Source organism: the organism of the source record quoted next, assembly GCF_019968955.1.
Source record: "MAG: Porospora cf. gigantea A chromosome Unknown PgA_NODE_286_length_23968_cov_332.073, whole genome shotgun sequence".
Lineage (NCBI taxonomy): Eukaryota > Apicomplexa > Conoidasida > Eugregarinorida > Porosporidae > Porospora > Porospora cf. gigantea A.
In genome coordinates, this window is record NW_027151573.1 from 1 (window position 1) to 23968 (window position 23968).

Consider the following 23968-nt stretch of genomic DNA (forward strand, 5'->3'; position numbering starts at 1 on the left):
TGCTGCTTCAGCGACTTGAAGTCTGTTTCGAAGTTGCTCGGTCTCCTGAGCTGCTACCCGATTGTCTTCCTCTGCCTTCTCCACGGCTAACGAGAACTGGTACTCCCGATGCTCTTCCTTCGACGTCGCGTTGGTGAGGCTGCAGCGCAGCTCTTCGATGGTAGAGGTCGTCTGCCGTCGTTCTTCGTGTATAGCGGCAGAAAACGAACTCCAATCAGCCAATTGTCGGTCGGCTGCATCTTTCCAGTCCAGTAGCGCCCTGTGTCGCCGCTGCAACTGGTCATGTTGCTGGGCGGTCACAGTCAGCTTCCTAAGCTCAACGCTTCTGGATTCAACCTGGGATCGTAGATCTGTCGTCTCAGATTCACGGGCAGCCAGCTGAGCAGCCAGGTCCTTGTTCTGCATCTGCACCTCAGCCACGTACGACTGGGACTCGGCCTCGGCCAGCCCACAACGAGCCAGCAACTCTTCTACCCGGCGTTCTGCAGTGATAACACGCTCACGGAGTTGACTGTCCGAGTGCTCCAGCTGTGCCTCACGCTCTCGGCTTTCAGCAAGTAAAGCCTCGTATCTTTCGACGTATGCTGTGCTGGCCTGCTCCCGTTCTTCAAGAGCTTCCTGAATGGCAACCATCTTACTCGACATCTCCTTTGAAAGCTCGGCTGACAACGCCTCTCTGAGATGACTCTCAACTTGGGCAGTGCGTCGCAGAGAATCAGATTTGATTTGTCCCAACTCATCTTTCGCCACCTCCAGCGCGACTTTCTGCTCGGCCACCTGCTTCTCCAGGGTAACATTCATCTCGTTCAGCCTCCGTCGATCGAGCACTCGCGCCTCGCGCTCTACTTCGTAGGATTCTGTGACGCTGGCGTTGATCTCCGTCAGCTGCAGGTTGAGGTGTGCCAAGCTGGCAACTCGCCGTGTTTCTGAAGCGGCCTTGCGCTCTAGACTGCGCAGTTCGACCTTAACGAGATCCAGTTCAGATGGTTGCTGTGGCTCAAGCCTCTGGACGAATGAAAAGGCGTCAGACGTACTATGGAACCCCCGAGCTACCAATGGCACGCTCTGGTCTTTGCTAATCTCCATCTGAATGTAGCCAACCTGAAGTCGCCGGTTGAGATCGCGGATCGCGTCTAGCTCCGACTGTAAGTCGCGATTGCGCTGTGATTCGTCTCGATTCGCCTCAGCCATAGGCCTTGGTTCTTTCTCAGTTGGACGCCTGAGCAACAGAATGGCCTGTCTGATGGTCTTGTTGCTAATCGCTCACCTCTGTTGCAAAAATAATTCCCGCAGGTCGTTGTAGTCGTCTGGAACGTCAGCTGCATCAGCTTCAGGTGCCTCGTCTGGGGACTCCAGAAAAGACCACAGGAACGACATGGGCTATTTTGGTAATTAAAGTCAACACTCAGACATTACACCCAGTCCACGCACCAGCTGCACTGATACCGAAATACTCAAATATGGCGTCTCAGGAGGTGGTTCCTCTTCTGCCCGTTCCGGTGAGGAGCATGGAGATGGATGTAGGGGGCATCGACCCCAATCTCACCCTCAGAGTGCGAGAGCCAAAAACGTTTAGGCATCTGGACGATATTCTTAACAGCTGCCCTGCTGTTGAGACCAAACGAAGACACTTCAAACACACGCGCGAGTTTGCAGATAGCGGTGGAGGTTTGGTTTTTGTGGAACAACCCGACCTGATCCAGGACTTTGACTGCTGCTTTGTGTTCCCATCGGACCTCAGCGAGGAGACAGACGGATCGTGTCAAACCAAGACAAAGATCTATTCCGACTTGGAGGTGCGAGAGAAGCTCATGCGGATCTGTACTGCTCGAGACGTTAATGACACCAACAAAGGCCAGATCGAAAGGTCTGATATCACCTCGGCGCTTCCCTTTTATGAGTTGCACCGGTACATCGGAAGTCGTAGGTCACTTGAGGGAGTCAGCATACAGCTCGAACCGAGTGTGAGTTTCGGAATATGGTTTTCGAAATCTTCGTTAGATGTTTGGCCAACGTCCTCCAGTGCGAAATGCAGTTCATCCACAACCGTCCTGAGGAAAAGCGTTACGTCAAGGTCAGACTAACTGAACGGGGAGCGATGGCATTGGCTGAAGGTTGCGAGTACCCACTTCGGATGACCCGTTACGTCACAGAGTTTGACGAATACCGGAAGGACCACGACTTTGACCCACCTAACATGTCCTATGAAAACTCACTGGAGCGCGACGCTAAACTGCAGTGCGTGCGGAAGTGTGGTCGAGTATTCACGCGGTATGACCGGTTGAGCCAACCCGTAGAGACGGAGCAGCTCGACACGAAGGATAGGGAGCTGAGCATGTTCCGAGATGTCGACCGTGTCCGCCTACTCCGTCTTGGGGTATTGCAGATCTTCAACCTTCACGAGATGGAGGAGCAAGGCGTCTTCGAGTGTTGGTACATGCTGCACCAACCGTTGCTGCTACAGCATCTTAAGTCTCAGTGGTCGCAGTTCCCCGAAGTGTATCATACATGGCAGCCAATCAAGGAAATCCGTGACTACTTTGGTGAGGAGATAGCGCTGTACTTTGCCTGGCTGGGCCACTACACCCGGATGCTGTGGATCCCTGCGCTATTAGGCGTGCTGACAAGCGCCCTACAATGGCGGTTTGATCCGCAGTTGCTGTTCACGCACCCGGGAATGACCTGGATCCGGGTTGGATTCTCCGCCTTCATGGCCGCCTGGTGCAGTTTTATGGTGTGTACTTGGCAGCAGAAGGAACAAGCTTACCGCTGGCAGTGGGGAATGGTGCAGCAGAAGGCTCTCCTTTGTGAAAGGTCCTCGTTCAAGTTTGACAGGTGGATCCGGGACCCCTGCCATCCATCAAAGTTCGTGAAGTACTACAGCCCTTGGAAATCGCATGCTCGGCGATTTGCTTCCTCGCTAGTTGCTGTAGTCTGCGTGCTGATGTGCGTCGTAATCATCAACGGGGACCTGCATGAGCACCTGCTCGCGTTCTACGGCTTCATGGATCCCGTATCGCAATTCGTGGACACTATTCCAGGCGTGGGTGTCTACATTCCTGTGGAAGCGCTGATCACCGCCATTTTGGTGCAGGTCTTCGACAAGTTCTTCATGTCAATATCCGAATCACTAATCGAGTTCGAGAATCACCCGTATGAGCACGAGCACAGGGACTCGCTAATATTCAAGTACTTCACCTTCACAGGCATGGACTACTTCTCTCCTCTCTTTTACCTGGCGTTCATCAAGACGTACCTCGAGCCGTGTAGCGAGGGCAGCTCCGATGTGGTCTGCATGGGACTGATACGAGAGCAGCTGTTGACGCTCTTCGTGGTTGACATGGGGCTTAACGTGCTGGAGCTTGGCCTGCCTTGGTTCCAGATGTGGTGGAACCAGCAAGAGCTCTCGCCGGAAGATTTCGACGACGACGCCCTGCTGGAGCATACTCGAGAGCCGTACGAGAGCACCATGGAGGACTACATTGAGATGATCACGCAGCTCACTCTGGTGACGTTATTCAGCATGGTGTGGCCTATAGTGCCGTTCCTGGCGCTGGTGGCCAACCATGTCGAGATCCGAGTCGACGCAGTCAAGCTCACTCGCTTCGCACGCCGCCCGTTCCCACGAGCCGCGACCAGCATTGGGGCGTGGAACTTGATTTTGGAATTCGTATCGCTGCTGACGATCTTATCCAACTCGGCGCTGTGCGTGTTTTCTTTGGGAAACCATCTTCCAATGTGGAGGAAACTCGCCTTGACATTGGCTTTCGTTGGCGTCTCTTTCTGCCTACGAGAAGCGCTAAAGTACTACGTTCCTGCCGAGTCCGCCAGCAGCACTCTGAAGCGCCACCAACAAGCTTTCGTGTTCCAAGAGGCCGTGTACGGCCGTAACAAGTACCGCAGTCTCACAGATCGGTCGTCTATAGACGAGAAAATCTGAATCTAAGTGGACGTATAAATCTAAGTGGATGAACATCACCATTCGAAAACAGACAATCTAAATTCCGTCGATTCACGCGTGTATTTCCTTCTTACGCGGTGCGTAGTCGTCTTCAAACAATCTTCTGAAATATGTATGCCTATGTCCATTCCATGTCCATAGTGATACCCTGCTGCTTCATCTCCCACAGTGGCGACAGCTCTCGAAGGTGATTCACTGCATCCACCACCTTGTCAACGACAGTGTCGATCTCCTCTTCCGTGGTGAACCGGCCAATTCCAAAGCGGATGGATGTATGAGCCAGGTCGTCCCCGACGCCTATCGCACGGAGCACATAGGATGGCTCCAGCGATGCTGAGGTGCACGCCGAACCGGAGGACAGCGCTGTCGTATCGGCTAGGGTCATCAGTAGACTTTCGCCCTCAACACAGCTGAAGGACAGGTTGACATTCCCGTGGTACCTCTCCTGTAGAGAGCCGTTTAAGGTGACATCAGGCAATTTCGACTGAATTTCATTTAGCAGTCGGCTGGCCAGATGAGAGATATGGCGATTGTCATTCTCCATCTCCTCCTCCGCGACTTTAGCTGCCTCGCCCAGGCCCACTACTAAGTGTGTGGGTATGGTTCCCGAGCGCATGCCTCTCTCCTGGCCACCCCCTGAAATCAATGGAAGAAGCCGTACTCGAGGTCTCTTGGAACTGTTGACATAGACAGCGCCGACGCCCTTAGGTCCGTAGATCTTGTGACCAGAGATGGATACCATGTCGAGGTTCATGTCCTGGACATCAATGGGTATCTTTCCGTAGGATTGGGCGCAGTCGGAGTGGAAGAATACGCCTGGGTACTTCTTCAGAACATCGCCTATTTCTTTCAACGGCTGCTTCACGCCGATCTCGTTGTTCACGTGCATGACCGACACCAGAGCTGTCTTTCCAGGGCGGATCGCAGCCTCGAGCTCCTTCACGTCCACCAACCCGTCCTGCCCCACTGGGAGATACGTCACATCCCACCCCAGGGTATCCTCGAGCCATCGCATTGAGGCCAACACGCACTTGTGCTCCAGCTGCGTGGTAATGGCGTGGCTACGACCTGTCTTGGAGTAGAACGCACCGACCCCTTTGACAACAAGGTTGTTGGACTCTGTGGCTCCACTAGTGAACATGATCTCTCTGGCTGGGCGCTTAGCATTCAGCAGATGGCCAGTCCTCTCGCGGGCCTCCTCTACAAGCTCCTCCGCCTCCCATCCAAAGGGATGCGTTCGAGAGTGAGGGTTCCCATACTGGCTAATCATCAGCGGCAGCATGCGGTCGAGCACTCGAGGGTCTAACGGGGCGGTGGCCTGCACGTCCAGATAGGATGGACGCACCACTGCCTTGCTCAAGTCGTACGGGTATGCGGCTGCGGAGGCCATGCGTCCGGCCAAGGAGGCCCATTTAGATGCCGACCTCCCGATCACGCCCGAAATCGAGGGGAGCGTCATATTTAGAGATTTTGTTACAGAGATTGTTCTTCTTGAAAACACAAGTCGAAACGGCCGAGCTTCAAGTTCATGGCGTTGCTGAATCTCGGCAGTTCCACCTCCACGAAGAAGTCTGCAGCTAGGAGACACCACTCGCGTAGACAATCGAGGTCGACAAGCTTCACAGCGTTGACGTCGAGCTGTGCTTTGTCTTCCCACCAACTCTTGAAGTTAACAGTTGCTTGTCGGATTACACCCTCAACCACGCTCTCTCTGCGGCTAGGCGCCGCTATTAGCTCCTCGTAGTCCTTTATTAGGTCCGTTAGCGATTCAAGCGCCTCCAACATCGCCGAGACTTCACACAGCGCATCTACCACGCTCTGCAGAATGCTTGACCACGACACCTGTTCAGTTTGGAGCTTTGGCACGCGCTGGGAGACTATCGGCTCCAGGTCGGCAAAGCGCAGGTCCACACCGCGGACTTCTGCGTTGTTTCCCCGTGCGTTCCCCACTGAACCTCGTGACCATGTCTACGAGCACACTGTGCAGGTGGTTGGACGTCTGGGTTACGGCCAACAGCTGCGCTGTCAACTCCTTCTGCGCCTTTATTATGCCGTCCTTGAGTTGTTTTCTCATCTCGGTAAGATAGCTCTCGTATTGTAGCAAGTAAGACCTGCAAGCCAGCAGAGATGGCATAGTGGCTGATAGGTGAGGAGGGCCTTTGCGTAGGCTGGCAAGGTGAGGACGGCCGTTCAGTTTGAGTACGAACTCTTGGAACTGCTCGAAACCTGTACGTATCACCGACGACCTGGTTGCAGGGTAAGTTGACTTGAGGTCCCCCATACTGAAGCAGGGCGTCACCAGCCAGGAGCGAGTTAAACCAGTAAGAGCAATGGCTGGAATTGCGAGGAACCGAACGAGAAACAGTTCCAACTGGTGCCGTCTATTCTCGATGAAGTCGTCAGTGAATCGGCCCATCTTCTGTTTGGCTGGGAGGGGCGGAATTAGTGTACCAGGATAGGACTCTTGAAGTCGCTGGCGCAGCCACACGAAATCACTGTAACGCTTTCTGACGGAAAAGTTGAAGTCGTCGACGTTTCCTGACAGAAGAAATGTGGTGTACGGACCTAGAAGTCTTAGAACCCGAGCCTTACCTGCTAAGCTGTTGTTGTTCTGAGGCGAGCTTATGACGAGTTCCACTTTAGTTGTGGTGGCTGGCGCCACGAGTTCCACAGATTTATCTGCGTGAAAATCCTGCTGACGCGAGTCTGTGCTTTATCAGTAGAAGGCTCACCGTAGTCCTCCGTCACGGATGACCGGTTGAATTTAACGTGTTCGTCGCTGGAAAGGCTCGTGATGACCTGAGCTCCATTCTCCATGCTCAAGATATTTCGAATTAGGTCGGAAGATACACACGTTGAGCCCACACCGCCGCCGTTGTCAATGGCCCTGGTGGTAGACACAGAGAGTACTTCAACAAAAAGGACAGGTCTGAATACCGCAAGTTGACTTGCCACACATCCAAAGCCTCCTGGGAGGTGAGAGACGGCTGTGTGTCCGCTACGCGACACTCACCGCGGCTGCTAGAAGGAGGCGCCTAAAGTCTATCCACTCACGCAGAAAATGCTTTAAGCGCTGGTCGGATTCGTTCACCGCCGTCAGAGTGGCGACGTTCTCTTCTGTGCGCTGCAACACCTCCTGCATCATAAACAGCTTCGCTCTGCTGTCCTCGTCGTCGACCTGCAGGGCCTCCTCAAGATTGGAAGCGTTGAGAGCCACTACCGAGTTGAGGCTTGGCCTGGGTCTGGTCCTGACACTTTTTAGGCCGATGTTCGTGAATAGACGAGAGTCCTTTACCACCTTCTCCATTTGCGTATTATCTCACAAGCACATGCGACTTCCAAAACTCCACAGACTTCAAATACCGCGCTCGGTCTAGCGGAGTGCCACTGCCGCCCTCTTCGATTAGGGTGTTACGCAGCATTGTGATGGGCGTCATAGGTGTCTCGAACGGCTCGTTCTGGACTTTGACGCTGATGACACTCCAGTCGGCCTCTGGTAGCAAGGACACCGAGTCAGCCGCCTTAGTCGCTGCTTTCTCCTTGGCGATTTGCTCGCGACTGTACAAAATCAAGTCGAGAAACTTCGCTGGTGGCGCCTCCTTCACATCAGCCCTGCTGACCCACCGACAGAGGACGGGGAGTTCACTCTCCGAGCGCGCTTCGTAGCCGGACTGGATCTTGGGTCGGATCTCGTCCGTGATCAGCACTGCACCTGCCTGAGCAGGTGTGAAGTTAGCGATGAACACGTGTTTGCAGAAGTGTGCATACCCTTCAACCAACTCAGCATTTTCCGCCAGAACGTTGACTTTCTCAAGGAACTCCTCTGGAGAGACACCTTCGATGCAGCTGCCTGCATAGCCAGGTTGGAATTGTCGTAATGCGAATGCGTCCAATCCCAGCCTCATTTTACAGTTTTGCTGAAAAGTTTCGTTTCTTACAAACTCTTCAGCGCTTGATATCATTTGTTTGGTATTGTCGTAGGTGTTCGGACACTCCTGTATCTGGGCCAGAGTTCGCCACTCAAACGCTGTGTGCTCACGCGAGATGCGGACGTCAGACTGCAGGCTCTCCGCGAGATAGTATCGGACGACCTTGCGTCGCTTCCATGCCACATACGCAGCTTCCCACTGCCATTCCAGCACCTTCAGACAGTTTGAAGGAATGGCTGTTTCCTCCATGACTTCTCTGAAGGCCGCCTGTACGGCGTCCACGTCGTCGGGATCGATGTAGCCTTTGGGAGGTGTCCAATGCCTCTTGGCGTTGGCGGCGCGGAGCATCAAGAACAGAGTTGCACCCGCGGACTTGCGCCAGATCACGAATCCTGCAGCGTTGGGCATTTCTGACATTTACGAGTTTTTCTCATCAGGTATGGCATGAATCCACAGAGATGTCCGCTGTGAGGCTGGCGGTGCGGCTGAACCCTGAACGGGAATTGCTGACGAGTTTGTCGCTGTTGAGCATCCAGAGCCAATCGGTTATCATACCCCTGAAATCTCGTTCCAGACTCCGAAACGATGTGAGATGGGCGGTGGTAGGTACGTCAGGGGTCGAGAGCAACACCACGTTATCCAACCACTCGTCCGGAATAGACTGTATGGCATCAGACACTAAAAAAAGCAACTCTCCCTCACGATGGCCTGCCAAACATCGGAGGACTCCCTTGACAGAGGGGTTGGGTCGGAATATCTGGCGATCACCGGCTCGGAAATGGACGGTGGTGAAGCTAGAGACGCCATCAAGCCACTTTGAGACGTAGCGCCCCACTTCAGAATTCAGCTGAGTCGCGCGTTCCAACAGCTCGGAGCGAAGCCCTTGCGAGATGTCAACTTCTCCAAGCCGTAACCGGCGCCCCAACCCCCGGACCAGAGAACGCATGTCAATCTCCGCGTCCTTTCTCTGCCGTATGAAGGTGTGGAGGGCTCGTAACGGTCTTGTGGTGCGAGGTTGGAAGCGCGAATCGGCGATGTCCACTCCGAATAGTGTGCGGCTCACGACTCGCTCGAAGTGTGCTTCCAAGGGGCTTGCAGTACGCAGCAGGCGCTTTATCGAGCTGAACGACGCAGCTGACTCCCGAGAGTGGACGAAATGCACAGGACATATTACTAATGCCGGCTTCTTATCGTTGATCAGCCGACGTACGCGTTCCCGGTTCTCCAAGGAAGTTCCAGGGCGGACACCGAGCACATTCATTGAGGACCCGTCCAAGATGGGCATCCAATTTGGGTAGCGATTCTGCAGCTTTTGGAATATCTTGATGCTTTGTGAGGCACGAATCCTATCAGACTCTTGCAACAAATGTCTCACAGTTCCGTAATGCGATGCTGCGTCATCCTCTCGCCAACCTCTCACAGCTGATGTTCGTCGTGCTCCAGTCTAAATCCCGGGGTACGAAGAAGGAGGTGAACCACGCATCCTCCCTTCCAGCCGAGTGGAAGTCCAGCAGGAACGTGCGGTTGAGTTCTTGGGAAAAGCGGAAGGAGTTGGCGAGACTAATGAGGTTGTCGCCCCAGCCGTATGCAGTCGAGAAGCGATGCAGATAGTAGGATCCAGGAAATATTTCCGGCGGTGGCCGTGTTCTGAACAACACCACGCCGATGATTGCTGCCGTACCCAGAAACAGCACTCGGCGCGTTAACATCGACGAACAAGCTAAATACACCCATTCTACCGCATGAGCGCCAACCGCGTCGTGGACTTCTTAGGCATCGCCTTACAGCAGGCACTGTACATCTTTAAGTGTTATCCTGACAGCACTTTTGAGCCAAGTACTTTCTATGACATTCCCACCTGGAAGGTGACGTCGCAGCCTGTAGTTGACTACCTGTCAGAGATCCTGGCGTCGTTGACACCGCTAATCCAAACCAAGATGCTACAGAGTGTCTACCTCGAGATTTACGATGCCGACGAGCCCGTTAAACGCCTAGGATTCGAGTTGAACTGCTCTGAGGAGTCGGATGCTAGTGACAGCAACGATATAGAGGCTGAATGCAGGGAAGCTGTCTTGAGAATTTTGCTCTCTGACGTGGACGACATGCCTTCCAACCCAAAGTGAGTGCCCAGATATCTTTCTCACGCAGTTGGCGCATTTTTGTGGTACCGGTCTCCAAGGTGCTCGACATGCTGGAGAACACTGATCATAAGCACCACCAGCAAGCTAACAGGCTGCTCTTCCACTGGCTCCCCACGAAGCCGAACTCCTGCGTCACTGATTTTTCTCGTGTGAACTTCTCTGGCTGGACGAAATCGGGCCTGAAAAGCGTCATAAAGGGGTCTACGCCACTTGTGAGCGTTTTTAGCTGTGACCCAGTGAGTGGAGTGCCTGGCAATTCGTTTGTGAAGAATCTGACAGAGGACTTCGAGACGGAAGTGAGCACGTGGGAGGACGAGCCACGCCTGATCGAAACACATACCAACGAGAGCGCCATCAACCATAAGAAGCTATTTGAAGGAGTCGGCTACCGTAAATTTGAGCTTCGAAGCACTCGGTCGTGATGATTAGTAGTCATCAACCTTCATATCTAGAATTCCCAGGTCATCGTTTTGCTCATCAGAGCGGGTGTAGAAAGTGGTGGTTAGGTGGTCGTCGGCGACGCTCTTTTCGATGTCACTGATTTTCAGCGTGGGGTCCCGATGGCCGATAAATGATAAGTCGGCGCAGTCGTCCAGCACCAGCGTGAAGGGGAGCCGTGACTCATCCTGTGCCAGGCTTCTGAGACCGGCAATGGTATTCTCATACATTGCTTTCCGTTTGTACCCTTCGCTGGAGTCGCCGTGGAAGGGAAAAGACTTCTCTAAGTGGTCAGCTGTCTGCATAAGCAACCCCTCAATCGTCGTAAAGATGCCTCCTTGAGTGCCCATGCACATAACAAACTCTAACTCTGGCACCTCCACCCTCGCGGTGTCCGCTTTTAGTACGTCTCGGCCCAAATCGGCGGGCTCAACGACATTCAACGTCCAGACTCGGCCCTGCTCACCGTAGGTACCTCCAGCTTTGAGGTCATTAGATTTGAACCCGCAATTGTCGCATGTGTAGGCCATCAGCATGCACTTTCGGAATCCCGGCACGTCTACCTCACACATCCGTTCCCTGCCATCACTCCCGCAGTGGGAACAGGGACTGCTGAAGTCGATGGCAGCTACCTCGCCAGTGTTGCCGACGCTCTCGTTGAGATTGAGCACCTGTTTGGCCCGGAGGTGCTCGGGTATGTCTCCTCCAACCTTCTCCTCGACTGCACGATCAGGTCCCTCGTGGCATTCCTCGACCTTCTGCTCTCCGTAAAAACCCATGAACTGCATTTGCCCAGTTGTTCGGTCATAGTGACTGATTTGCATCTGAGAGTCAGGCTTCGGCGGAGTAAGGGACTCGATGTGGCTGTGTCCTGCGGGATCGTCGAGCTCCACAATGAAGCCCGTCTCCTCGCCAGACGCCATTGCATTCATGCGGGATATAACCTCTTGTATCTTCAATCTCACATCGCCCTCTCTGTGAATCTGCCCAACAGCTAGGTTTGTAGCTGCTTGGGTGATTAAGCCCTCCACGGTGGAGGAACGCCCCCCCTCGCTCTTAGCTGGGATCTCGAACTGGATGCTGGGGATCCGGAACGTAGCGAACTCGGACTTGATGATCTGCCTATCGAGGTCTACGGTTCCGGATACAGTCAACCGGATCACACATCCCTGCGGTTCAAGTTCTGCCCCTGTTTGGATGTCTGTATTCCGAAAACCGCAATGAGGGCATTCAAACGAGGACAGAATGACCTCCCTGAAGTAAGGAATCTTCGTGAGCATTAGTCTGGTAACTCCGTTCTCGCCGCACTGAGTGCATAGCGATTCAACCACCGAGACGCCGGTGTCGGCGTCTACGTCTGCGTACACGACCTCTGGCTGCATAGAGTTTTTGGCAATTTAACCCACAACAGGCCTTTTCGTTGGCGGTAATAGTGTCATTCATCGTTTGTATCCATCACTTCTTGGATTTCTTGAAGCTGAATCGACCGGGTTTGGCGCTGGACGGAGGACTAGGCATACGACTAGCCCCTCCAGTCGTGATTACCCGATCAGCAGGCTTAACCGTCCAGTGCTTTCTGATGCCACCTCCGCCTTGGCCAGGGGCAGATCCCGGTCTCACGGCCGGGACTCGCGGTTTGGGAGCCGTAACCCGCGACACCGCGTTCGGCATGCGAGCTGCGCCGCCAGTGGTGATGACTCCCTTGGCTGCTCGAACCTTTGCCCACTTGGACACTCCACGACTCGCGAGGCTGTCCACGATCTTCCCTCGCCGGTCCAGCAGAAGTACGAGTTCCTGGTCGCTCTCAGGGTTGGGCATACGCAGCAAAATCACGAAAGGCGACTTCGTTTTGTTGGCTTCCATAGACGTCAGGTGCAGCAGCTCCACAGACACGCCATCATCTCGGCTACACCTGTCAATGGCTCCATGAGTTTTGGCAGCTTTCAGTGTAACGTGCAGTTTGGGGTTGAAAGGGCAGACCACCTCCAGCGTGACGTGGTCGCCCTTCTCTGATACCCTGGGAGAACCTGCTCGATATATCATGACGTCCACGTCGTTACCAATCAGTCCATGGAAGGACTTGGACTCAGCTTTGATAGAGTTTTCCTGTCTCATACAAGCATCTAGACCGTCTATCTTCTGTGCACCCTTCACGGCGAAATGCGAGGCCAACACACAGTTCTTTCGGGGATTTGAAATGTCCACGCTTCCAGAAGCTACGGTGTACGTCTCGCCTGACGCTTCAAGGCTCAGAGTGCTAAACAGCAACAGAAAGGCAACCAGCATCGTTTTCGCAAGATCTAATAAAGGCGACACCCTACACTCGGCGTCCTTGTCTCCAGGAGTCGTAGTCCCGGATGACCGACGGGAGGTTAGGCACGGTGAATAGGCCGAGCTCCATGATCACGTAGTCCACACAGCGGGCAGGGGTCACGTCGTAGAGAGGCACGACGGCGTTGGGTGTTCGTCCGCTGCTATCCCGCACCCCCACTGATCCCATAAGGGCGGGGTGCGACTTCGGCAGCCAACGCGACCAGCCCTGTTCATAGGGCCCATCGAAGTCTGTGTTCAGATAGTGATCTAGGAACAGAGATGACGGGTCCTCGAGGTCATTAATGCTGCTGGAGTCGATTAACACTCGCTCACTGAGCTTATAGGATTCGCACAGGACGAACAGTTCAGGTGGAGCGCCCCCATACAGCCGCTGCTTCGCCACCATCGCAACGACCGCGCTCCCTGCCCTCCCCAACACATTGCCGTTGGAAGTGAGACAAACGGCACCCAGGAGGATTCGGTTGACCTCGCTGCAATGGGAGTACAGGCCCCCCATAGTTGTAAGCGTGACTCGAACTCCAGCGTCCTTAAGCACACGAGCTAGTTCAGTGCCCTCTCGCAGAGGCACCGAGTCCACAACGACGACTGAGAACGGAAGGCCTTGCTCCTTCGCTCTCAGTAGCGTCCGTTCGACTGCAGTGGACCGACCGAAGACCAAGATCACGTCGCCGGGCTTTAGAATCCGCACGACGCAGAAGTGGACGATGGTTTCCGTGGCCAACACGATGCGCTCCTGCACGAAGCTCACAATTTCGCGTACTACGCCTGCGACGGCTGCACCCAAGTCGGGTCCTTCGATTGCCTCCTTCAGCTGCTCATCCTTGAGCCACTTGATGACGTTGCCCATGGAAAGGTTATGCGGCCTGCAGTCGCGGAAAAACACTATGTGCTTATTCACCAGCATGCGAAGGTGTTGTGGCGTAGGAGCGAATCTGGGGATCTCATAATCCTCGAGAAGCCTTTTAAACGCCATAAGCATCGCCACCGTGCGTCGGTTCGTCCCCACTATCTTCCTCTCTAAGATTTGCAGAGCCGTGCGAAGGACTGCTGGGTGAACGGTGACGTCCGTCAGCGATACCTGCTCATAAGGTGCGATTGCCGGGGGCTCTAAGTGCGCCATGTAAGCCAGTGGAATCCGCTGCTCCGTGGCCTCTTTGAGATTGGTGGTGGCTGTTTTGGACTCAGCCGTCATATTGGTCAATTGGTTGGTCCTATAAAGGCAGATGGGCACACAGCAATTCAACGGATATAGGGCCACAGACAGTTGCGCTTTTGACACCTGAGATTCCACTTGTAGCGCTAGTCCGCTAGGAACTAGGAATAAGACTCCGAATTGAAATGCTAAGAATAGAGAATTCAAAACGGAATGAAATGCTGCCCCAAAAATGAGTTTCGGTGATACGCACGACGTACTCCGAGGATAAAACGACGCCCCTTCTGGTGTAACAATACTCAATGAACAGCCCATGAGAACAGCCCACGAGATTACCCTCTCTCTCGTTTGGTGTTCCGTCTGGTAGGAAGGGAACACAGAAGGGTTTTGGTCTGCGAGATTACAAGATGCAAAAGTACTCAGGCGAACAGGTCAAATTCCTTGCGCTTGCCTAGACCTAGGATGTCAGTTGGCTGTGTATCTGGGGTTGCAGTTGGAGAGGGTGCTGCTTCTTCCCACGAGAGTCGAAGCACCTTTAATCGGATCACCCCGTTCTCGAAAGGTGACACACGACTGTGTTTATCGACGACATCCACCCAGCTCGCGCGGCCGTCCACGCGCCCCTTAAACCGGAAGTGGTACCTCCCTTGCAGAGGGAAGCAGGCCTCTACGTCAGCCAAGGTCACGGTGTCGGAGGCTTGCTTGACGAAGAAGACGTTTGGTTCAGATTCCACGTCCCCATCGTCTGAATGAAGGCTGGTGCTCGGTCCTACTGGGGCAGTGGTAGAGCACCACCGTGACAGACATTTAAATGGGCAAATGACGACGCCCATTGTGGTGTTGGACAATGGATCAGGTGACGTGAAGGCTGGGTTCGCTGGCGAAGGCCGGCCGCGTATCGTAGTTCCCAACTGCCAGGGAACCTTGATCGGGTACGACTCCCGAAAAGAAAAAGTGAACTCGGACCTCCTCTACGGGCACGCCAACTTCTACACTCATCGGCCGAGCACGCAGGGGTTCTTAGTTGACTTGGACATGCAGTCTGATATCTGGCGGTCTGCGGTGTTCTCGAATCACCGGAACGTTGATGGTGGTCAGGTGTGGGGCGCGCAGGGTCTACACGTAGGAGAGACGGGCGTGCTGGTGACTGAACCGTTCAATAGCTGCGCGGCGTTGAGGCAAGGCCTGTACGAAATTCTGTTCGAGGACTTCCAGTTCAACCAGGTGATGGTCTCAGCTGCGCAGCAACTGGTACCTTACAGCTTCTCCGTCAGCGCCCCTTCAAACGGAGACGAGAGCGCCTCTTTGAAGTTCATGCCTTTCGTGGCGCAGCGAACGCCTACTGGAGGAGTTCGTACAGGTAGAAGAGGTCGCCCTCCCAAGCGACCTCCTCAACCTTGCGGGTTCGACTGTCTCACATCTTTTGGGGTCGTGGAAGAATTCGGAGACTCTCTGGGTGCGGAGCCCTTCCAGCCCGCCCACATTCCCGGCGAAACTGTCACCGGTCTGCCGGTGGCGGACCCGTTCGCCCCTCCGGGTTGGGTCTCTCCATGCGCTATGGTGGTTGACGTGGGTCATTCTCACATGTGGGCTCTGCCAACGTGCGACGGCGTGCCATTGGACTACGCCACCCGTAGAACCGACTTTGGAGGTCACCACCTGTCAAGCTACCTTAACAAGATTCTGAGTACGCGGCAGGTGGTCTTGGAGTCAAACCAACTGCTAGTCCGCGGTCTGATGGAGGATTTATGCTTCTGCTCTACCGATTTCCTGGCCGACTGCCGACGGATACAAAGCGAGCTATCTTCAGGTCGCAGCTCTGTGACGGGCATCTACACGATACCTGACTATACTGCCACCTCGACTGCCTTGAACCAAATTCTTCGAGGCCGGCGAAAGATCAACCAGTTTCCACACAAATGCGTTAAGCTGGAAGAAGAAGGTCGTACTAAGGGGGCTCCGCTGCCGCTGGTGATCTCCGACGCGAAGAACGGCATCATCAACGACATTGTGGATGGTCCACAGTACATAACCGTGAACCATGAGCGAATCGCCATCCCAGAGCTGCTCTTCCACCCCTCTGACGCCCCCAGCGTGGTATGGACGCCCAAGGAGGCGCAATCCAGCGCGACGAAGTCGGAGGAGTTTGCCCAGAAAGGGCCTGCGGGGTTAGCCGAAGTGGTGGCCCGTGCTGTATTTGCCTGTCCCCCAGAGCTACAGCCGTATTTCGCCTCCTCCATTCAACTCAGCGGGGGCTGTGCCAAGTTTCCTTATTTCAGAGAGCGGCTGTACGCGGAGCTCCGGGCACTGTTGCCTGACGTGAGTGTAATTCCTTTCTGTCACGCAGAGGTGGCCTATTCGCCTGCTCTCCCATTCAGACAGTCCCCAGTGGGCCGTCTGGCGTGGCGGTTCGGCTTGGGTAGCCTCCGACCCCACTAACTTCCAATCCTACGCCGTAACTCGCTCAGATTACTTGGAAACAGGACATAGGCTCTAATCACTCTTAACACTCTTGTCGGAGCTCTTGCTTGGGGACTTGTCAGGAGGCGCACTTTTCTTCTCGCTTGCTGGAGAGGAGTTCGCGGCGGCCTCAGGCTTGGGTGGCTTTGATGACGACGATTTGCAGAGGTTTCCTGTATCATGTGGAGTAATTTCTCACCCATCGCTTCAATTGCCTCTATTATCCGTTAAGTTGACGAAAAATAAATCTGACGAATGATGAGTCACTCTTCCAACAGGTTAGTGTTCAAGATGATACCTTTCAGGACTGCCTCGCAAATGTCGCCCCAGAACTGGACTGAGCTGTACAATATGGAGAGTCAGAATTTGCCAACGGCCTCAAAGGAGAACGTGTGGTACTCCCGACAACGACGAGCCATCGTGTCTAAAATGTCACAGGCCGTCGCCACGCAGCTCTGGTCTCGCGCGACCTTCTACGTGGCCGTCAGCATCATGGATGTTTACTTCCTGTCTTGCAAGGACCATCCTCGAGATTTGGAAAACGTCGCTATCGCCTGCATGTATTTCGCGGCTAACGTCTGTGAGATCTCGGGTGAAGACAACATTGTCTCAATAGCAAACTTTCTGAGGAGAATGAACGATTGGGACGCAGGTCCCGTTTACCGCATCCAACAGCTGGAGACGCACATCATCGACTCAACGCAGGCTTCGTGCCTCTTTCGGAAAACCCCCCTCGACTTCCTATTGCTCTACATGGCGGCGTTAGGCCTGGACGAACCTCTGGGACGCAGCTTGTTGTGCTGCCTGGTGCAGGAGAACCGGCTGCCAGAGATTGTGGTGGTCGTCTGCATGGTGGCTAACGCTGCCTGGACGTCAGGATTTTGTATGGAGTACCACGGCTCCGAGGTCGTGGCTGCCGTACTTGTAAACTACTTTCGAGACCTATTGCTTCGCCTCAATGCAGATCACACTGATCTCTCGCGCAGACTGAATGCCAGCGTGTTTCACATGAGCAATCTGAGCGAGTTGCAGCTTGCGACGATGATGCTGGAAGACATGTACCGCGCGGCTACTCAGCTTTTCGTGGCTGAAGGCAGAGAGATGTGCACATCGTTCGTTTGGCGCCACCAGCATCAAGGTATCGAGCTGGCAGAGCTGTTTGAAAATGCCCCTGAGCCCTCGCTACAAGGGAAAGAAGAGCAACGGCGCAGAAAACGATTGTTGGTGGAGATCCCACGTATGATAAGGCGTATCATAAACTAATGCTTGTCACATCCACAGCAGCCTCGAGGGGTGTACTGCAGTCCATGAAGCTCTTCTTCTGACAAGTGCGCATCAACACGTCGGATTATCGTTTTCTGGCGATCGCAGCAACCCATACAATTAAGACAGGCGGCGGGTCCCGAGGGGTAGTCACAGACTCCTCCCCGACAACAATATGCGTTGAAAATACCGCAGCAGCCAGGTCGTTGACGTTTTACAATCGCCTTGTTCTTCTTGTACCGATGCTCCCTCAAGATACGAGTGCCTGTTGTATTGACGGTGTGGTCGGCGTAGCTGTTGAGGTTGGAAATGTTAGGACTGCCGACGTACTTGGGATACGGCGTGGCCATTGCCTGAGGGATCGTCAGGTGCTGGGCAGACGTTTGCAGAGGGGTGTATCCCTGTGGTTTCAGGTAGGGATCTACCTGCTGCACATATTGCTGGGGGACGTGCGCCTCGGGCATTACGGGGGCCAAAACGGTCCTAATCGGCGATGCTGACTGGTACTGAGGAGCCACTGCCGAGACGTAGTTCGCCATCGATGGAGACTGGACGATTGATGGAGGATTCATCAGGATTAATTCTTATTTACACTTATGGTCTGGGCCCACACCTTGCATCCTGGAACTCCACTAAGATCTCTAATTGCCGTCGACAAGGCCAGACTGTACTTTTTGTCTCCCTGATCGGCTTCCACCGACTAGATAGCAGGGTGATCTGCAGTCGTTGCAAGTTGGGCAGGCCATAATTTTGAAGGCACACTGTGGAGCTCAGCCCCATTCTTAAGTCTGTCAGTGAAGATGGCAACACTCCAATGTAGAAAGGACGGCTATAGCTGCCGTCCAGTGCCAACGACTTCAGTTTGGGCGGAAGTGAGGCGAGCTCCTGTGAGAACTGGGCCCCAAAGGTGAGATGCGTTACGGAGGAGGGGATGGAGTTGGCGGTGAGGGCGCAGTCGAAATCTCGCGAGAGGACAAGCCGCTGGAGCTGACTGGGCAGAACGCCATCAGAGAGTGGCCGGTTGAAGTCCACTCCCAAATGCAAATGTAGAAGTGAAGAGGGCAGCATCCCGGGTTCCAGATCACTGTTGAACTTGCCCCCTAAAAAGAGCGTCTCCAGCGTTCGGGGCAGAGACAATGCATGGAGGGGGTGGTGGTATTGACGGCCAAACGTCAGGGTCCTCAAAGGTGGAAGTTCAGCCGAAGTAACTTCGTGGTTGAAAAAGTGACCAAAAGTCAGATTCCTCAGACTACATGGCAGTACGCCTAAGGGGATTTCCTGGTTGAATGATACGCCGAACGTCAGAACCTGCAGTCTGGGGGGCAATGACCCAGGTAAAAGTGGCCGATCGAAGCAGTCACCCAGGTTCAAGTACCGCAAGCTGGCAGGCAGTTCGCCGAGTGAGATGGAGCAGTCAAAGCTCCCCAAGGTCAGGCATGCCAGTTGAGAAGGAAGGCCAGCCAGAGGCCGTGAGAACTCAGCGAGAATGCTAAGACTTTTGATGGAGTTCGGCAACTGGGAGAGGGATCCCTGGAACGAGCCGTGGCAGACAAGCACCTGAATATGACTGGCAATTGGCACAGCAGAACCCCCCTCACCCTCCACGACGACCGATGAAACTGTGGTTGGGACCTCCACCAGGTTGGCATTCTCGGTCCAAACCCCGTTCGGTGACTGGATCCATCGGAGGTGGTCATCCTCCTCCCTAGCCCACACGACAGTTTTTAGGCTGCTCATCTTTCGGTATTTGGTTGCTGTTTCCCAGCTGGTTCTGTCAGCGCGAATCATTTGTGGCTGGCACCTAAGCGGCAGCCAGCCTCCATCTGTCACGTCCACGCACCTATACAGGTCGGGGGCTTCCCAGAGGCTGCCAGCGCGTGCCCTGCGGAGCCTAAAGCAAGGCAGAACGCGCAGGTTTTCGGCAGCTGAGCGGGAGAGACAACGGAGTTTGCTTCTCAAAGCGCACGCCTCCTGAACCCCTGCAACGGGCGCCACAAAGAATGAAAGAAGATGCTCGAACCATTCAACAGGCAGACCGTCAAAACCCATCACTTTTGAGGGCGATTGTCTACTCATCGGGGTCATGCTGTATGGTTGCTTGAAGATGGTCAGCGCTTCGAGCAGGCAGCCCTCCTCATCCCGAGGTACGGAGCGGATCAGATGAACCAGGCTCTCAACCCACTTGGACTGCGCGATCTGGTTGAATATGTGTAAACTCTCGGCGTACCCCGACAGGCTTCGAATCATTTCACCAAATACTGCGTGGTGTTGAGTTATTCCGGACTGACATCAGACGCACGTTCACAAACCTCTTGAGTTATTCCGGACTGACATCAGACGTACGAGCCTCTACTATGAGTTTCTTACGGCGACTGCGTGGCGTTAAGTTGTACCGGACTGACATCAGACGTACGTTTACGAGCGTGCACCATGAGTTTCTTACGGACTGGGTGGTGTTGAATTATACCGGACTGACATCAGACGCACGCTTACGAGCCCGTTCCAAGAGTTTCTTACGGCGAATGGCGTCCAGCATGTCAGCCATGGTGGTGTTTCTCCGCAACCGAGCGTCAGAGAAACGGAATGATGGCGATATTTTGCGTCTGTTCATAATTCGCGAAGCTCCGTGTTCCGGCAGCGACGGTTCTACCGAAGGCGGCGCCGCCGCCTCCAGAAGGGAGTCGGAGGTGACCTCCGTGCTATAATTGCCTGAGGACGTCTCAGACACTGAGGATTCATATTCGTCGTAGTCCTCCCGTTTAGGTGTCCAGTTGAGCGATGATGTGTATGCTCCGTCGTCGGGTCGAGATTCCGGCTTCATAGGCGGGAAATCTGGCTTCTGGTTGAACATGTCGATAAGTTTCTGCACCCGGGGCCCCTTGGGGGGCTTGTAATCTTCCTGCATACCCAAATCTTTGTACACAGTTCTTGTCCTGGCCGTGAGTAAGGACAGCCATTCCAGAGCGTGCGTGTTGGTATTTGCCGCCACTCGCATGTATGATGGAATTACTCACCAACAGATCATGGGAGGACATTTCCCTCCACAGCACGCCCGACGCTACCAGCCCCTCGCCGGAGCGCCCGCAAAAGCATTTTCGTCGGATTAGGGCCATGTTTTGGCGTGTGGTGCGTCACTGGTGCACATCGAACCTACGAGTGAGGTCGGGTCGAAAGCTAAGGTCGAGTTTTTGTAGCCGTGTGCTGTGCTAAGCTCTTTGTCGCCATCAAAATTTCGAATATTCACAGAGATGCTGCGGTGGGTCGCGGCATTCCTGCTCTGCTGGAGCATTGAGGTGGACTTGCTCCACGTTGATGTAATGTCCCAAGATAGCCCAACTGATGTTGTATTCTTGCAGGACGCGACACGAAACGACATATCCACACGAGAGGCTCAGGCGTTGGAGGAGGGTTTGAACGTTGTCGTGGGTGTGGCCAACCTGGAGAACTCAAGGATTCTACTGGGTCTGTTTAAGAGTGAGCCTCTACGCGGTGAACTTGGGTACTCGTACAAGACCATATCAGACATGACGTCTGATTTCGAAACTGCAGCCGCGAAATGGCGAAGCGATTTTAAGCTTGAAAAATCGCGAACAGGACCTAAAGCCTCGTTGGACGCCATTAAAACGAGCCTCGAGTCTTCGACATCCGGGGCTGTTGTGGTGGTTTCCACTAATAACCGCGCACAGATTGATATGTGTTCCAGCTCTAAGAAAAGTGGTGCTTTGTGCGTACATGGCGACGTAGGCTCCAACGTGAGTCCGCTTGAAGTAGGTCAGCTGCTTGTAAGGAAGCACGCCCGGCTGATCGTCCTGGTTAGTCACTTCCATCAGTCGGTGACGCGCTGCTGGAAACCCTTACTGAGGTTGTGGACTGCAATGGGGATTCCTGTACGATTAGAACCTGTGGAACCCAATTTAAAAGGCCTCGCCAATGTTGCCATGAGAGCAGTCAACGATGTTCTGCAGGACAGCAACCCTGTTGATCAAGAGACTGCCTGCGGCCGGATTTACGAGCATAACACTTCATGCCTAAAGCAGTGTCGAAGGGTTGCATGCGACACCAGAATTCATATGTGTATTAGCCACCTAACCCCCAACTGTTCTTTGAGCTTTGTTTGAAGTCTGTGGTGATGATAGGTTGGAGACAAGATGCAACGTTTGGATCTGATATTGCAGTAAAGCAATGACAGGCCGCCGCAGCACTGAGGAGGGACCCCTTTGGAAGTGGCCGGTGCAGCAACGCCTCTTCTCTGGGGCAAGGAAACATATGTGACACCTGATGATGAAAACGAAACATGAATTGTAGAAATCAGAAGTCCCACACATGATGATCTAAACGAAACATGAATTGTTGAAATCAGAAGTCAGCCACCTGCCCCTGCCTTGCCTTAAACTTAGCAGCAGCCTGCTTGAGCTCGTTAAAATACACATCTCTAGGCATATGTGCTGACTTATCACGAAGATCAGGCAGGTTGACGGGCCGCGGTTTCGCAGCCGGCTGAGGTGGCGGCGTAGAGCGGGCAGGAACCACTGCCGGGGTCTCCCAATCGTCCTCTTCGTCTTCCGCGCGGGCTCTCCTTTGCGCAGCCAACCTTTTCTGGAGGTCGTCATTGAACTGCTCACGTGGCGTTTTCGGAAGCTGCTTGACTACGACACGAGAAGGAGTGTTGCTGGACCGGCTCTTCAGAGCGGCATTGAGCTCAGCCATGAGATCACCAGCTGGTTTCTGGGGTTGGGTTTTGACTGGCAAATTGCGCTCTGAACTCCTATAAGGTAGCGCTATCGGAATCCTAGGAGGTGGGGGTGGAGGTGCTACAGGGACCCCAGAAAATGGGGGTGGAGGTGCTACAGGGACTCCAGAAGGTGGGGGTGCCATTGGAACCCCAGGGGCAACAGGCGAAGAGACATCTTCCTTTTGACGGCGTCGGAGGATAGACTTTAGTGGGGGCGCGAACTTCAAGCGGGGTTTTGTCTTGTCCAGCTTCGGATAACTGGAGTCACCCGGCAGCTGAAACCGCGGTACAGAGGGTTTTACAGGAGGTAGAGGTGCTCGTCGCTTCTTCCTGCGTTTGAATGCTACGAGGGGCTGGACTCCAGCGTCCTGTCCTACAGGAGGACGTTTTACGCCACTGGGGTCCCGATGTCGAATCTTTCCCCAAAATCGGCGAGGCTTCTTTTTAGCGCCTTCCATAGTTCCCGTGGACGAACTCCTGAGCTGTCGCCTGGGTCCATCCGCATCCTCTGCAATAGGAGAGACTCGGATTAGCTCCGGTTCTGAGTCAATCGCCAATGCACTTCGTGGTTCGTCCATCAGCGAAAACGTCGGAGGTGTGTCTTTCAGTTTCTGAACGGCGGCCTCAAGAATCGAGGACTCCTGGCGGGTCAACCGCTGCTCACTCTTGCTTTTTTCCAGCACTCGTTCTCCAAGCAGAGTCTTCACCACCGCGTCTAGACTCAGGGGCGGTCCTTTCCCGCCCAGCACCTCCTCACGGAAAGAATGTCGAAGGGAGTTGATGGCCACTTTGTCACCGTCTGAAATCTGACGGAGATGCTCGCGAACAAAATCCTCTGCTTGAGTCGCCTCCGAGGTCGGCTCCCCTGAAGCACCCAGGACTACATGCCAGACACGACTGCCGACCTTCAGAGGACTCTTCGTGGATAGGGCCCACAAGAATCGATTCGCCGTCGGTGTCACAGTCGCGTCTTCCGCTAGCAAAAGCTCCACGTACATGGGGTCTGAAGACTCACAACCCTGGAGTGGCCCTTGAGAGACGGGGCACATGATTGTCACCTTCAGTGACCTATTGAAGGGGCAGGGCACTTGAAAGGCCACGTTACTGTCGGCTTTAGTGGGAGTGGCAGCACCTATCTCCCATTTCTGCCCCTTAAGCGCCAGAGATCGCGTCCACGGAACTTCGACGTAGTCTCCATAATGGCGCTTGGGGTCGAGGCTGGAGAAGCACGCGGTAGCCCCGTCAATTGTGGCGCCGGAAGCAAAGCAGTTAGCAGCTAGAGGGCACGAATCCGCGACGGATTCAGCGGTCAGGGACTTTGTCGCGGCGCCTATGAAAGCTAAGAGAGCTAGAGCAACGAACATCCAAAAATCTGTGCACCTTTCATGATGGACGGAGGAAGATTGTGCCACAAACGAAATAAACAACGAAGGCGCGTTCTGGGTATTCATCCTACCGTCGGTCCTGACAGACCAGTCAGCAAACACGAGACCTCCTGGGGATCGTTTACGTAGAATCCAGCGTGGCTGGGCTTACGGCCTACGGTGACGGTGACCA

At 54.3% G+C, this 23968-nt stretch overlaps 17 protein-coding genes across 24 annotated transcripts; 5 read left to right on the top strand and 12 right to left on the bottom strand.

Moving 5' to 3' along the window:
• KVP18_003647 (uncharacterized protein) lies at window positions 1–1377 on the bottom strand (the record flags this gene model as incomplete). Of its 2 annotated transcripts, XM_067955546.1 has the most annotated exons (2): window positions 1–1240; window positions 1268–1377. In XM_067955546.1, coding segments are annotated over 2 exons (1350 nt in total), but the record flags the coding sequence as incomplete, so codon positions are not given. The 2 variants fall into 2 exon arrangements, with proteins under 2 accessions (XP_067810514.1, XP_067810515.1); XM_067955547.1 differs by lacking the exon at window positions 1268–1377 and having other exon boundaries at window positions 16–1191.
• Window positions 1378–1460: 83 nt separating this feature from the next.
• On the top strand, window positions 1461–3940 carry KVP18_003643 (uncharacterized protein; the record flags this gene model as incomplete). 2 transcript variants are annotated; one of them, XM_067955541.1, is made up of 2 exons in its annotated part: window positions 1461–1964; window positions 2024–3940. In XM_067955541.1, 2 exons carry the CDS (start codon window positions 1461–1463, stop codon window positions 3938–3940), a joined length of 2421 nt encoding a protein of 806 aa, XP_067810509.1. The 2 variants fall into 2 exon arrangements, with proteins under 2 accessions (XP_067810509.1, XP_067810508.1); XM_067955540.1 differs by having other exon boundaries at window positions 1461–1923; window positions 1953–3940.
• A 139-nt stretch (window positions 3941–4079) lies between these two features.
• On the bottom strand, window positions 4080–5420 carry KVP18_003644 (uncharacterized protein; the record flags this gene model as incomplete). 2 transcript variants are annotated; one of them, XM_067955542.1, is made up of 1 exon in its annotated part: window positions 4080–5420. In XM_067955542.1, the coding sequence occupies one exon, from the start codon at window positions 5418–5420 to the stop codon at window positions 4080–4082; it is 1341 nt and encodes a 446-aa protein (XP_067810510.1). The 2 variants fall into 2 exon arrangements, with proteins under 2 accessions (XP_067810510.1, XP_067810511.1); XM_067955543.1 differs by having other exon boundaries at window positions 4080–5351.
• A 14-nt stretch (window positions 5421–5434) lies between these two features.
• On the bottom strand, window positions 5435–6778 carry KVP18_003638 (uncharacterized protein; the record flags this gene model as incomplete). Of its 2 annotated transcripts, XM_067955533.1 has the most annotated exons (3): window positions 5435–5883; window positions 5912–6640; window positions 6694–6778. In XM_067955533.1, the coding sequence occupies 3 exons, from the start codon at window positions 6776–6778 to the stop codon at window positions 5435–5437; spliced, it is 1263 nt and encodes a 420-aa protein (XP_067810501.1). The 2 variants fall into 2 exon arrangements, with proteins under 2 accessions (XP_067810501.1, XP_067810502.1); XM_067955534.1 differs by lacking the exon at window positions 6694–6778 and having other exon boundaries at window positions 5435–5910; window positions 5942–6377.
• A 181-nt stretch (window positions 6779–6959) lies between these two features.
• KVP18_003633 (uncharacterized protein) lies at window positions 6960–8307 on the bottom strand (the record flags this gene model as incomplete). Of its 3 annotated transcripts, XM_067955527.1 has the most annotated exons (2): window positions 6960–7259; window positions 7285–8298. In XM_067955527.1, 2 exons carry the CDS (start codon window positions 8296–8298, stop codon window positions 6960–6962), a joined length of 1314 nt encoding a protein of 437 aa, XP_067810495.1. The 3 variants fall into 3 exon arrangements, with proteins under 3 accessions (XP_067810495.1, XP_067810494.1, XP_067810496.1); XM_067955526.1 differs by lacking the exon at window positions 7285–8298 and having other exon boundaries at window positions 6960–7268; XM_067955528.1 differs by lacking the exon at window positions 6960–7259 and having other exon boundaries at window positions 7276–8307.
• A 16-nt stretch (window positions 8308–8323) lies between these two features.
• On the bottom strand, window positions 8324–9175 carry KVP18_003641 (uncharacterized protein; the record flags this gene model as incomplete). Its single annotated transcript, XM_067955538.1, has 1 exon — window positions 8324–9175. One exon carries the CDS (start codon window positions 9173–9175, stop codon window positions 8324–8326), a length of 852 nt encoding a protein of 283 aa, XP_067810506.1.
• Window positions 9176–9287: 112 nt separating this feature from the next.
• Window positions 9288–9599, bottom strand: KVP18_003634 (uncharacterized protein; the record flags this gene model as incomplete). Its single annotated transcript, XM_067955529.1, has 1 exon — window positions 9288–9599. The coding sequence occupies one exon, from the start codon at window positions 9597–9599 to the stop codon at window positions 9288–9290; it is 312 nt and encodes a 103-aa protein (XP_067810497.1).
• Window positions 9600–9632: 33 nt separating this feature from the next.
• On the top strand, window positions 9633–10453 carry KVP18_003648 (uncharacterized protein; the record flags this gene model as incomplete). The annotated part of the gene is made up of 2 exons (XM_067955548.1): window positions 9633–10009; window positions 10039–10453. 2 exons carry the CDS (start codon window positions 9633–9635, stop codon window positions 10451–10453), a joined length of 792 nt encoding a protein of 263 aa, XP_067810516.1.
• A 3-nt stretch (window positions 10454–10456) lies between these two features.
• On the bottom strand, window positions 10457–11851 carry KVP18_003632 (uncharacterized protein; the record flags this gene model as incomplete). The annotated part of the gene is made up of 1 exon (XM_067955525.1): window positions 10457–11851. The coding sequence occupies one exon, from the start codon at window positions 11849–11851 to the stop codon at window positions 10457–10459; it is 1395 nt and encodes a 464-aa protein (XP_067810493.1).
• A 73-nt stretch (window positions 11852–11924) lies between these two features.
• KVP18_003636 (uncharacterized protein) lies at window positions 11925–12755 on the bottom strand (the record flags this gene model as incomplete). Its single annotated transcript, XM_067955531.1, has 1 exon — window positions 11925–12755. The coding sequence occupies one exon, from the start codon at window positions 12753–12755 to the stop codon at window positions 11925–11927; it is 831 nt and encodes a 276-aa protein (XP_067810499.1).
• Window positions 12756–12786: 31 nt separating this feature from the next.
• KVP18_003642 (uncharacterized protein) lies at window positions 12787–13995 on the bottom strand (the record flags this gene model as incomplete). Its single annotated transcript, XM_067955539.1, has 1 exon — window positions 12787–13995. The coding sequence occupies one exon, from the start codon at window positions 13993–13995 to the stop codon at window positions 12787–12789; it is 1209 nt and encodes a 402-aa protein (XP_067810507.1).
• Window positions 13996–14775: 780 nt separating this feature from the next.
• Window positions 14776–16395, top strand: KVP18_003645 (uncharacterized protein; the record flags this gene model as incomplete). Its single annotated transcript, XM_067955544.1, has 1 exon — window positions 14776–16395. The coding sequence occupies one exon, from the start codon at window positions 14776–14778 to the stop codon at window positions 16393–16395; it is 1620 nt and encodes a 539-aa protein (XP_067810512.1).
• Window positions 16396–16671: 276 nt separating this feature from the next.
• On the top strand, window positions 16672–17679 carry KVP18_003640 (uncharacterized protein; the record flags this gene model as incomplete). Of its 2 annotated transcripts, none has more annotated exons than XM_067955537.1 (1): window positions 16672–17679. In XM_067955537.1, the coding sequence occupies one exon, from the start codon at window positions 16672–16674 to the stop codon at window positions 17677–17679; it is 1008 nt and encodes a 335-aa protein (XP_067810505.1). The 2 variants fall into 2 exon arrangements, with proteins under 2 accessions (XP_067810505.1, XP_067810504.1); XM_067955536.1 differs by having other exon boundaries at window positions 16735–17679.
• Window positions 17680–18273: 594 nt separating this feature from the next.
• KVP18_003646 (uncharacterized protein) lies at window positions 18274–19926 on the bottom strand (the record flags this gene model as incomplete). Its single annotated transcript, XM_067955545.1, has 1 exon — window positions 18274–19926. The coding sequence occupies one exon, from the start codon at window positions 19924–19926 to the stop codon at window positions 18274–18276; it is 1653 nt and encodes a 550-aa protein (XP_067810513.1).
• Window positions 19927–20140: 214 nt separating this feature from the next.
• Window positions 20141–20674, bottom strand: KVP18_003635 (uncharacterized protein; the record flags this gene model as incomplete). The annotated part of the gene is made up of 1 exon (XM_067955530.1): window positions 20141–20674. The coding sequence occupies one exon, from the start codon at window positions 20672–20674 to the stop codon at window positions 20141–20143; it is 534 nt and encodes a 177-aa protein (XP_067810498.1).
• Window positions 20675–20927: 253 nt separating this feature from the next.
• Window positions 20928–21797, top strand: KVP18_003639 (uncharacterized protein; the record flags this gene model as incomplete). Its single annotated transcript, XM_067955535.1, has 1 exon — window positions 20928–21797. One exon carries the CDS (start codon window positions 20928–20930, stop codon window positions 21795–21797), a length of 870 nt encoding a protein of 289 aa, XP_067810503.1.
• Window positions 21798–22035: 238 nt separating this feature from the next.
• KVP18_003637 (uncharacterized protein) lies at window positions 22036–23775 on the bottom strand (the record flags this gene model as incomplete). The annotated part of the gene is made up of 1 exon (XM_067955532.1): window positions 22036–23775. The coding sequence occupies one exon, from the start codon at window positions 23773–23775 to the stop codon at window positions 22036–22038; it is 1740 nt and encodes a 579-aa protein (XP_067810500.1).
• Between the last annotated feature and the right edge of the window lie 193 nt (window positions 23776–23968).